This window comes from Leptodactylus fuscus, chromosome 5 (assembly GCF_031893055.1).
Source record: "Leptodactylus fuscus isolate aLepFus1 chromosome 5, aLepFus1.hap2, whole genome shotgun sequence".
In the NCBI taxonomy this organism is placed as follows: Eukaryota; Metazoa; Chordata; class Amphibia; order Anura; family Leptodactylidae; genus Leptodactylus; species Leptodactylus fuscus.
The window spans coordinates 14,555,124-14,567,487 of NC_134269.1; the positions used below are offsets into that span (position 1 = coordinate 14,555,124).

Consider the following 12,364-nt stretch of genomic DNA (forward strand, 5'->3'; position numbering starts at 1 on the left):
TCTATCTATCTATCTATCTCCTATCTATCTATCTATCTATCATCTATCTATCTATTTATCTATTATTTATCTATCTATCTATCTATCTATCTATCTATCTATCTATCTATCTATCTATCTCCTATCTATCTATGTATCATCTATCTATCTATCTCCTATCTATCTATCTATCTATCTATCTATTTTCTATCTATCTATCTATCTATCTATCTATCTATCTATCTATCTATCTATCTATCTATCATCTATCTATCTCCTATCTCCTATCTATCTCCTATCTATAAATCTATCTATCTATCTATCTATCTATCTATCTCCTATCTATAAATCTATCTATCTATCTATCTATCTATCTATCTATCTATCTATCTATCTATCTATCTATCCATCCATCCATCCACATCCATAGATAATGAGGACTGCACAGACTATAATGATGGCGGACAGACTAGACAGTCTGAGGAGAGGCAGAGGTAGCGGCTGCCCAATGTGAAGTGATGTTACAGAACATTACAGATAATGGGGCGCCGGGGATCCTGGACATTTTCTGGAATGAGCAGATTCTGTTGCAGAGACACTGCAGAGGTGAAGTGACTGATCTGTGGACGGTCACGGAGCCTGTCGCCGGTATGACATATGTGCCTATAGGGTGGCTGATACGACGGTGTGTAATGTCTGCCCTTACATAGGACTGCAGGTAAATTCTGCTGCATTGGCTTCACCGTCGGACTAGTAAGTCACGGTGACAGGAAGCCAAAGAGTTAAAAAGGCAAATTGCCGCCAGCGACATGTGTATGGTCACAGCTAAGTGCGGCTATAGGCGACGAGAGGTAATTGAAGTAAATGGGTGCATGTACATCTCCCATATGTGTCTGGATCCCCTCCAGCCAATCGGCGCCTTCCTGCAGCCTGGAGTAAATCTGGAAGGTTCATTCATGATTTTTTTTTTCCTTTTCTTTTTTTTTTTTCCCTTTCTCCGCTCATTGACTCATTCATGTTTTCTCCTCTCATTCACCCCTCCTCCCTTCTCTTATCCATTCACTTGCCAGCCTGCCAGCCCCGCGCATGCGCACCGCCCGTCCCCCCTCACCCCCAGCTAGGGTAGGATTCTTATGAATGAACATTGACGTCAAGGAGGGCCGGTCCACGAGAGATTGGGTGGGACACGTGACCAGGGGCTGGGTGGGTATTTAAAGCGGCCGCCGCTGTCCCTGGTGCTGAAACTGCACAGAGACAACACACTGAAGACTACAAAGAGACAGAGAGGGAGGGAGAGAGATCCCACTGAGACTGCCGAGAACAAGTGAGACATCCATGAATGCATGAGGGGAGGGGGGTCAGTATAGCATGCCATGACTTAACCCTTATTGACGTGTGTATGCCTAGATTATATACTGTTTCTTCCACTTGTGCATGCTATATGGGGGATATCTGTTGCTTTACGATCCTTCCACGGACCTAGGTGGCTATCTCCAGCTCCGATATGGAAATGCCTATAGGTTTACCACCCCTGACGGAGATGAAATAAACTTTCATCACTTGTCCTTTACCCCCTCTCACGCCCACATGGGCATTATCCCCCCCTCATTGTTTATATTGCAGTCGAATAACTACGGGGAGGGGGGGATTCGGCTCCGTATCCTGAATCTGATTCTCGAAGAAGGAGCAGGAGACGATGCCTGGCACTCAATAAAGTCACAATTATCCTTTACCACATGTATAGTTGGCAAAAAATTCTGGTCGGCATCCAAATTTTAAAATTTTGGAATTTTTTGCAATGTTGATGCACGGGTAAAGGTTCCAGCAATGTATAGTTGCCCAAAAATTCTGTTAAATTTTTTGGAATTTTTTGCAATGTTGATGCACGGGTAAAGGTTCCGGATCCAGATAATGATTTCATTTTCTGGTCTTGATAGAAGTGACGTGACGTCCTTAATCCGAGCAGAGAGGTCTAAATGCAACTAATGAATGAGGGGGCCAATGACGCATGAACTGACACATCTCATTAGAACAAGAACATTAGCCCCTCGCCTCCCCTGCTCCTCACAAATTCACAGGCTGGAGGATAGAGATGTCCCCGGCTGCCGGGACTGTGCTAGGATCGTGTGGGCATGTTCTCCCATGTATGTCGTATCGGCCGGCCAGGGCTTGTCTGTATGGGAATGAATAACAGTTGTGCAATCGATATGTATCCATGTATAATATAGCACATTCTCTCTGTATACGGTGTATGGAAGGGAAGGGGCAGAGGGAGAGGAGCCGCAGGTCTAGCTGTCATAGTGGAGACCGATGGGATTGGTGAATAGGGGATTAGACGGGGGATCGAGCTCGATGTCAGAAAATGAACAAATGACGTGAGCTAATGGAAGCCAATGGAGAGGTAAAGAAAGACCAACAACAGGTAGAAACCAGGGAAACAGGCAGAGGAGCATTAGGCTTAGACTTCACAGCGGGGACCGATGGGCTGGGTGAATAAGGGATTAGATCGGTGATATACTTGTATGTAAGGACATGAAAAAAATTACGAGAGCTAATGGAGAGCCAAAGAAAAACAGCAACAGGTCTAAACCAGCCCCGTAGAAGGAGGCAGGAGGTAGAAACCAATAAAAAGAGACCTATCGACCAATGGATTGACGTAGGATAGGAAAGATGGGATGTGAAGATCAACACTGGGGGGGGGGGATGGAAGGAGAATATGGGAAGTAATGAGGGATAGGCGAAGATGGAGATGAATAATACATGACTAAAGTGATAGGGATGGAAAACGTAGACGAGGAATAGGAGTGAGGATGGAGTCAAGAGTCACGGACCAAAAGGAGAGCATAGGTAGATAAGACAAGAGGAGAAGGTTAGGGAGATATGGAGAGGAGACCATGAAATGTAAGGACCAGTTATGGGGAATGAGGTCGGAGATAATGAGAAGATCAAGCAATGATAAGGAGATCCGATATGCAAAGTAGTAGAGCAGAGAAGAGGAGATCAGAGGTAGAACGTAGGTAGAACAAAGACGAAGACAAAGTAGGTAGAGCAAAGACAAGGAGATACAAAGTAGGTAGAGCAAAGACGAAGACAATGTAGGTAGAGCAAAGATGAAGACAAAGTAGGTAGAGCAAAGACAAGGAGATACAAAGTAGGTAGAGCAAAGACGAAGACAATGAAGGTAGAGCAAAGACGAAGACAAAGTAGGTAGGGCAAAGACGAAGACAATGTAGCTAGAGCAAAGACAAGGAGATCCGAGATACAAAGTAGATAGAGCAAAGACGAAGACAATGTAGGTAGAGCAAAGACAAGGAGATACAAAGTAGACAGTGCACATATGAGGATGAGGAGAGATGAAGAGTACAGGACGCAGCTAGAGTAAAAGCTATGACGATACACGATGAGACATTCTGTAGACCAGGAGATAAGGAACAGATGATAGAGTAGAACACAATAAAAGGATATTCTGGAACATGTCAATGCGAATACAACAATATCTATAAATTCATATGATAGAAGGGAGAATGTGAAGAGAGATGGAGAACTCCTGGGACGTCAGGGTATTGGTACAATATTGACATTCGATACTGACTGCAAACTGCTATAGCCTGGGCGTGTGGGGATCTTCCACCCACACTAACAGACCTTATGTTTTCTTTAGTTAATTACATTTCTGTGTGCCGACAGGAAGAACAGTGATATCTGCAGATGTAGCTGTAGCGGTGGAGTCACAGAATATACACGAGCTAGAAAACACAGAGCATAGATGAGTGACTGGTAATAGGGAGTACGGGGGGAGCCATAACACATGGAAGGAGTGATAGTATAGATCGGGGGATGGAGATTCGTAGGCAGATATAAAGATGGTCAACACAGTTTAGAGAGATGGAGGAGGTGGACATCTCACTAATATGGGGCAGATAGGCAACATGGAAATGAGGTAAACAAGAAGTTCTCATGGAGAAAGAGCTAATATCAGAGAGTGGTGGGATCCAACCAACATCAATGGAAAACATTTCATACGTAGGTCAATATAGTGGTGGGTTCAAAGACTGATGGCTGATGGGAAACACAGAGAAACAATGCAGGAGAACATCGAAGACACATAGCAATGGGGAAATAGGGAACAAGGATTCTTACGTGAGATGTGGAACAGAAAGACAGTAAAAGAGAGAGAGACAATAGATAGGCATGTGATAGAGAATATGTAGACTGGAAGAAGATGGGGAGTATGGCAATGGGAAGGGATGGAGAAGATGAAGATGGGAGAATAGGTAGACAGGAAGGAGATGGAGAACACGTAGACGAGCAAGAGATGGAGAACATGTAGACAAGTAGGAGAAGGAGAATATGTAGATGGGAAAGAGATGAAGAACATGTAGACAAGTAGGAGACGGAGAACATGTAGATGAATAGGAGATGCAAAACATGTAGACAAGTAGGAGATGGAGAACATACAGACGAATAGGAGACGGAGAGCATGTAGACAAGTAGGAGACGGAGAACACATAGATGAGAAAGAGATGGAGAACATGTAGACAAGTAGGAAATGAAGAACATGTAGATGAGTAGGAGACGGAGAACATGTAGATGAATAGGAGACGGAGAACATGTAGACGAGTAGGAGATGAAGAACATGTAGATGAGAAAGAGATGGAGAACATGTAGATGAATAGGAGATGCAAAACATATAGACGAGTAAGAGATGGAGAACATGTAGGTGAGTAGGAGTTGGAGAACATGTAGACGAGTAGATGGAGACCATGTAGATGAGTAGGAGATGGAGAGCATGTAGACGAGTAAGAGACGGAGAACATTGTAGACAAGTAAGAGATGGAGAACATGTAGACGAGTAGATAGAGAACATGTAGACGAGTAGATGGAGAACATGTAGACGAGTAGATGGAGAACATGTAGACGAGTAGATGGAGAACATGTAGACGAGTAGATGAAGAGCGTGTAGACCAGAAAGAGATGGAGAACATGTAGACGAGTAGATGAAGAGCGTGTAGACAAGTAAGAGATGGAGAACATGTAGACGAGTAGATAGAGAACATGTAGACGAGTAGATAGAGAACATGTAGACGAGTAGATAGAGAACATGTAGACGAGTAGATGGAGAACATGTAGACGAGTAGATGGAGAACATGTAGACGAGTAGATGAAGAGCGTGTAGACCAGTAAGAGATGGAGAACATGTAGACGAGTAAGAGACGGAGAACATGTAGACAAGTAGGAGACGGAGAACATTGTAGACAAGTAAGAGATGGAGAACATGTAGACGAGTAGATAGAGAACATGTAGACGAGTAGATGGAGAACATGTAGACGAGTAGATAGAGAACATGTAGACGAGTAGATGGAGAACATGTAGATGAGTAGGAGATGAAAACAAAATAGAAAACATTTAGATGGGTAATAGATGATTCATATAAAGATAGGCAGGAGATGGAGAATATGTACATTGGCAATAGATGTGAACACATATGTAGATAACATATGGAAAACAGATAGAGGGACATACACTATTCAACCATACATGGACACAAGAAAGCACATGTTGGAGATAAACAACATATAGATAGGAGATAGAGAACCAGTAGGTGGGCTGGAGATGGAGATGACGTAAATGGACAAAAGACAGGCAACCTATAGATAGGCAGGAGAAGGAGTGACGCAGATGGTGTACATGTAGACAAGCAGGAAAGAAGCTGGGCAAAAATGTAAGAATATTTATAGACAGTCACATGATGGAGAACATGTATAAAATACATATATGTAGGGAGAAGATGGAGAAAACATAGATGGACAAAAGATGGAAAACCAATATATGAGCAGCAGAAGAACACATATGGGAGATGGAGAACACATAGGAAGGTGGTGGACAACCTGCAGGAGGGCAGGAGATGGAGAACACGTATCATGTAATGGAGAACACATTTTAGGCAGGAGTTGGGGAACAGGTAGATAGGCAAGAACAAGTGGGCAGCAGGAGGTGCATTATATAGAGACAGGCAGAAGATGGGGACGATGTAGATAGGCAGGAGATGGAGAACACATAGGTGGGAAGGAGATGGACAACACGTACGTAGGAGATGTAAACCACATACATAGGCAGGAGATGGTAATATAATGAGAACAATAAGAAGAAGAACCTCTTGATAATTAATATATTATATACAATTAGACAAGGTAGAAAGAAAAAGGCCACATGAGGTAAGAATAAATATGTAGAGACATGCGAAGAAAACCACACAGTAAGAGGCTACAGATACATGAACATAATAGAGAGAGGAGTCCACATCTTATTGTTATGTCTTAGGTATATAATATCTTTTCAGAGAAGGTTGCTAGTTCCTCGGAAATGGTTAACCCTCAGATGATAATGGGTCGGTATCCATTCCTCCCCCTCTAGATATTGAATGCAGCAGGGCATCCCCATTGAGAGTAGTAGGAGAGGGGAATCCTTCCTTCCAAGAGGTGGGCAAGGAGATGGTGGTGGTTGGGGGGAGCAGCCTCCCACTCCTCTGCAGTGTCTGGTGCAGCATCCCCGTGTATACAGTGGATGGGGGAAGGAAAGGGAGGAGGGCTTCAAGCATCTTCATCCATCCGAGGTTCCTATAGAAACCGCATATAGTACTGATAAATGGTCTCCAGGGACAATAGAATAGTCCTGGGTGTGTACTATATACTATACGGACAATAGGTACGTTAGGTCTATAGAGGCAATGCGTACAAGTCAGAGCAATGGCTGAGCCGCAGCAATGGTTAAAAGGACTGGAAGGAAGGGAGGAGGGAGAGATTCTTCCAGGGAATCCCAGATTGTCAGACAGCGCTCCTTACGTGACACTGATCCAGAAGCAAAGGCATGCGGATATTCTCTGACAAGTTAGGCTCATGACAGTGATAGAGGTTTCCAAAAGGGATTCCCTAAAATGATATGGAGCCCACCGAGAGAAAGCAAAAGGCGTGGGTGATGCCACCTACTCTACCAACAATAGAAACCACCTTATAGGATACCATAAGGGCTAAAATAGTTACATAGTTACATAGTAGATGAGGTTGGATGAAGACATCAGTCCATCAAGTCCAACCTATAACCCTACAATCCCCTACAGTGTTGATCCAAAACCATGAGGCTCATGCCAATGGGGCTAAAAATTCCTTCCTGATGGTATCCACATTAGTAAGAAAGAGATGCCAGCTAGTAGGATGGAAGCCAAAGTCTACGGAAGCTTCTATACAGAGATGAATGTGTTAACTTACAGAAACCTGCAGTATTTCTTGAAGGGAGGGAGCGAGAGGGACCTGCAGAATTTTGTAGAGGGAGGAGACACCTGCATGATTCTAGAAAGGGGGGGGGGTCCGGGAAAGACCTAAAGGATTTCCACATTGGAACTCCCTGACTGGTTTCTTTCCCCACCTCCGCACTCTCTCTCTCCCATGCAGACACATTCTGTCTTCCTCCATCTTCTTCTGTCTGCTCCTCTCTCCTCGCCTCCCCCCATCCCCGTCCCTCCCGCCCAAACCAGCACTGATGCTTCCAGGAAGAGGTTGATCTCAACAGTAAGCAAAAATGGTGTAATTTCAGTGATGACTTCACAAACCAATAAACGCTTTATCTCTTTTTCTCTCCCCCTTCTCCATCTTCCATTCTCATCATTATTTTTCGCTTGCTCCCCCGTTCCTTTATTTTGCTGATTTATAAATTTATTCTATTCATATTTATTATGACCATATTTATATTTATGTATTGATCACGTTGCCCTCCCTCCACCCATAACATCACCTACTTTGCCTTCTCCCCGTTCCTACAGAAATGTTCCCCGCTCCCCCCTTCCTACTCATCCTCACCCTTACCCTAATACATGCCCCCTTTTTTCATGCCATTCCTGTGACTGAGGAACAGAGACACCAGACCACCCATCGAACCACACACAGCGATGTTGCACACCCTCCACAACTTGAAGACCATCAAGAAACTCCAGCACTTGTCCAAAGCCAGCATGAGAAAAGTGAAGCTATCCAAGAGAGAGCAGCCCCTGATGTCCAATCTCCATCCAGCTCCGATGATGACGATGAGCTATTTAAGGACATAAGTCCCAAAGCCCTAGCTGCTGTGCTCTTACAGGCACTGAACCCAAATGATGGAGAGCAAACGTCTTCAACCTTAGCAGAAAAAATGCCCACGAGCAACCAAGAACTTGGTAAAGAAGAGACAAGTAATGGAGGAGAGGAAGTCTTGACTGAAAGTGTGAGGAGTAAAACACGAAGCTCCGAGAAAGATGAAACGACAAAAGAGGATGAGAAGAAGAATGAGGCGGAAGACATGGAAAGCGTAAAGTCATTGCTGCAGGAACTTGAAGCCTTTGAACCTCCATCTAAAAAAGAGCTGGATGTCCCTCAAGAAGACAACCTCGAGAGTGAGGACCTGCAAGAACTAAGAGAACTCTTAGGTATTGGAGAACAAACAGAGGAAGAAAAAAGAGGCCCCATGAATCCTGTTCCACACACTCCTCGGAGGTTAGAGGAAGAAGAAGCAGAACAGGAAGAGGATGAAAAACTTGCCAATGTTGCCCAAGACCTTCTTCTTCAATACTTGATAAATGGAAGCGAAAAGGATGATGAAGATGAAGAAGAAGAGGGTGAGGAAAAGGAGAATGACCAAGACTATCCAGTAGATGATTTCGTTGGAGGCCAACGACCACTGTTTGAGGATGAGGAAGAGGGAAATAACCCAAGTAAGAGGTCTAAGGATGATGATATAGAAGAAGTAGATCCACAAACTATTGATAAACTGATCGAGCTTTCTAGTCGCTTGCATCTGCCGGCTGATGATGTGGTAGATATCATTAATGATGTGGAAAAGAGGAAGAGAAGGAGGATGAAGAAAAAGAAAGCCAGAGATGACTTTTTAGGACGAAAGGAAAGAATCAGGAATCCTCCACAATCATGGCCAGATTCTGCTTACTACAACAGAAGAAAGCTCGACCAACAGTCTAGTTGGAATAAACTAGACACAAACTGGAAAAAGTCTTCTTCACCATCCTGGAATAGGAACAGGTTATCAGAGTCCACCTGGAAGAAGCTGTCAAACCCAATTTGGACAAAGCCTTCAAAGTCTAACTGGAATAAGGTATCTGAGCCAAGCTGGAGTAAGGTGCCAGAGTCAAACTGGAATAAGATACGGCAGCCAAGCTGGAATAAGATCTCTGAGCCAAGCTGGAACAAGGCGCCGGAGTCAAACTGGAATAAGATGTCTGATCCAACCTGGAATAAAGCCCAAAGTTGGAATAAGATATCTCAACCAAGTTGGAACAAGATATCTGAACCAAACTGGAACAAGATATCTGAATCAAGCTGGAATAAGGTACCTCAACCAAGCTGGAACAAGTTACCTGAACCAAACTGGAACAAGATGAACAAACCTGGCTGGAATAAGGTTCCTGAGTCAAGTTGGAATGAAATATCTAAGCCAAGCTGGAATAAGGTATCTGAACCAAGCTGGAATAAGATGCCAGACTCAAGCTGGAATAAGGTGCCAGAACCAAGCTGGAACAAAGTTTCAGAGACAAACTGGAACAAGGTTTCTGACCCAAGCTGGAACGATCTACCAGAGACAAAGTGGAATAAGATGGAGGAGCCAAGCTGGAATAAGGCATCACAACCAAGCTGGATGAAAGCTATGGATCCATACACACGTAGATACCGTGCACGTCCAGCTCCTTATACTAACTTCATACGGTCAAGAACCTTCCAGACCCCTCCAAGATACTATTATAAACCTCCAGTCCCACAGCTAGATGATTACTTTGACGATGACCAAGATAAGCAGGAGGAAATGGAGAACTATATTGAAAGGATCCTCCTGAACCATCCTGAGGTTTTCCAGTGATAGAATCCCAGACCTAATCCCAGTCAAATATAATTGAACAACTTGACCCAGTAAGAAAATCCAGTCCAACTCCATTGTATACTACTCAACTGAGAAAACAAATGGATAAATGACATATTCACCCTCACTGATCTCAGTTGTATCCATTTAGACCAACTTAAGTAAACTCAGCATCCAATGATTCTTTCCACATATAGCAAGCTCTCCATTCGAGTGCCTAATAGTGTCAGTGTAATAACTGAATCCACAATAGCACCTTGGCTGTCCAGTATTATGTTAGATGACTATATTACCTAAAGATAACCCTACAACCTGGTCTACAGGTCCACCTAAACCCTACAACCTGGTCTACAGGTCCACCTAAACCCTACAACCTGGTCTACAGGTCCACCTAAACCCTACAACCTGGTCTACAGGTCCACCTAAACAGTACAACCTGGTCTACAGATCCACCTAAACCCTACAACCTGGTCTACAGGTCCACCTAAACCCTACAACCTGGTCTACAGGTCCACCTAAACCCTACAACCTGGTCTACAGGTCCACCTAAACCCTACAACCTGGGCTTCAGGTACACCTAAACCCTACAACCTGGTCTTCAGGTCCACCTAAACCCTACAACCTGGTCTCCAGGTCCACCACTCAACCTGTTACCTGTACGAAACCACAATTCTATTACAAGTATGCCTAAAAGATCTCAAGATCTGGCGGTATTCAGGTATACTTACGGATCTGGACTTGAGCTTGTATTTGGATAATTCCCCAACCCCCCCCCCCCCCCCCAGATGAAATGTTGGTTTTCCCAGCCTTACAATTCCAGGTTTTAACAAAAAAAAGTAACTATTGCACTATACAAGTTTCCTGGTCTTGGTGTTCCTCGTAACGTCCAAGAACATGAAACGCTAAGTCTTTAATCCTTAGGGTGAGATTGAGGAGACATTGTAGACGGTCGTTGATCTACGCACGGTGGAGACTGCTATTTCTAAGCCTGCTCTGTCACATGGACAATACACAACCACTTAGGAAGACTGTTTTTATAGATGGTGCTGTCCCAGATGCTGAAGTAGTTCATCAGCCTATTGCCAAACTCCACCCAACAACTCCCTATTGACAGAGGATACGGAACCCTATGTACATAGAACAAAACCCGGGATGATAATGGAGTTCGTGAAATGCTCGTCTCCACTGTCGGTAGTCAACTACGGCAGCCTAAGGGTTAAATATTTATTATACCATATAAATTGGGAGGTAAAACACGTCTCTCGGTATTGAGCACAATATTTGTAGTCCCATCGACCCCACACAAAAAAAAAAAAAAAAAAGATGTCATACTTATGGGGTACATTGCCCCTCCCTCTCAGCTCCCGTCTGAGTTCCCCGTCTTCTCCTGGACTATCTCCGGTTGCATGCCCCCATTCCCACCCCCTCCTCTCCATCCAGTGTCTTGGCTGCTGTAGCCTGTTCTGTGATGCTGTTGGTGTTCCTTGCTAATAAACGAGCTTTCTCTCTGCTCCACTTTGTACATATCATATGAATACTTTTGCTAAGGAAATAAAGCGAACTATTTTATTACGAGTTATGGTTGTTATTTGGCCCATGCAAAGGTTGTGGGCCTGGGGATGTAAAACAGAGTTCGGGGTCTTCTCCACATGCAGGTGTACTCACATTAATACAATACCATGATGATATAGTTACATAGTAGATGAGGTTGGAGGAAGACATCAGTCCGTCAAGTCCAACCTACAACCCTACAGTGTTGATCCAGGGGAAGGCAACAAAACCCACGAGGCTCATGCCAATTGCCTCATTTCAGGGGAAAAAATTCCTTCTCGTGTCCTTAAAATCCCGAGTCCACAACCTGTAACATTGTTCTTTTGACCTTGGAGTAAAGACGAGTAAAAAATTGGTCCAGTTAGGCATCGAACCCCGAATAATTTATGATCTCCACCAGTATAAGACTTATTAATATTCTCCCCACTAATTTAGTCTAACCTATAGATCTCCATAGCCAATGGGTCTGTACTCTCTCAAAATAACCTCCATTGACTTACATGATCCATATTCATCACATAGAAGTCAATAGAGAAGTCCATATTTTTAGGTTTTCTCTATAGAAGACCCATAGTATCAATAGAGTACAGATTCAAAGCTTTTCAGATTCATAGTCAGTGGAGTTTCCGTAAGGCTCTGCATTTTTAGACTCCATTGACTTCTACAAAAAAAAAATGATATGGATCCAGAACTCTTCACATTCATAGCCAGTGGAGTTGTCATAAGGATCTGTATTGTTAGACTTCTATGACGTCTACAAAGAGAATATGGATCCAGGACTCTTCAAACTTGTCGTCAGTACAGTTATCATAATGAACTGTAAGACTCCATTGACTTCTACAAAAAAAAGATATGGATCTAGAACTCTTCAAATTCATAGCCAGTGGAGTTGTTATAATGAATTGTATTTTTAGACTCCATTGACTTCTATGTTCAGATT

The 12,364-nt window shown here is 43.6% G+C and overlaps 1 protein-coding gene across 1 annotated transcript; it reads left to right on the plus strand.

Annotated features, from left to right (window-relative positions):
* The first annotated feature begins 1,215 nt into the window (after positions 1-1,215).
* On the plus strand, positions 1,216-10,624 carry LOC142202382 (uncharacterized). The gene is made up of 3 exons (XM_075272473.1): positions 1,216-1,303; positions 7,796-10,196; positions 10,507-10,624. The coding sequence occupies exon 2, from the start codon at positions 7,798-7,800 to the stop codon at positions 9,871-9,873; it is 2,076 nt and encodes a 691-aa protein (XP_075128574.1). The 5' UTR covers positions 1,216-1,303; positions 7,796-7,797; the 3' UTR covers positions 9,874-10,196; positions 10,507-10,624.
* The last annotated feature ends 1,740 nt before the right edge of the window (positions 10,625-12,364 follow it).

Coding starts and splice junctions, on each gene's coding strand:
- LOC142202382 (XM_075272473.1), top strand. CDS start 7,798: ATGTTCCCCGCTCCCCCCTTCCTACTCATCCTCACCCTTACCCTAATA.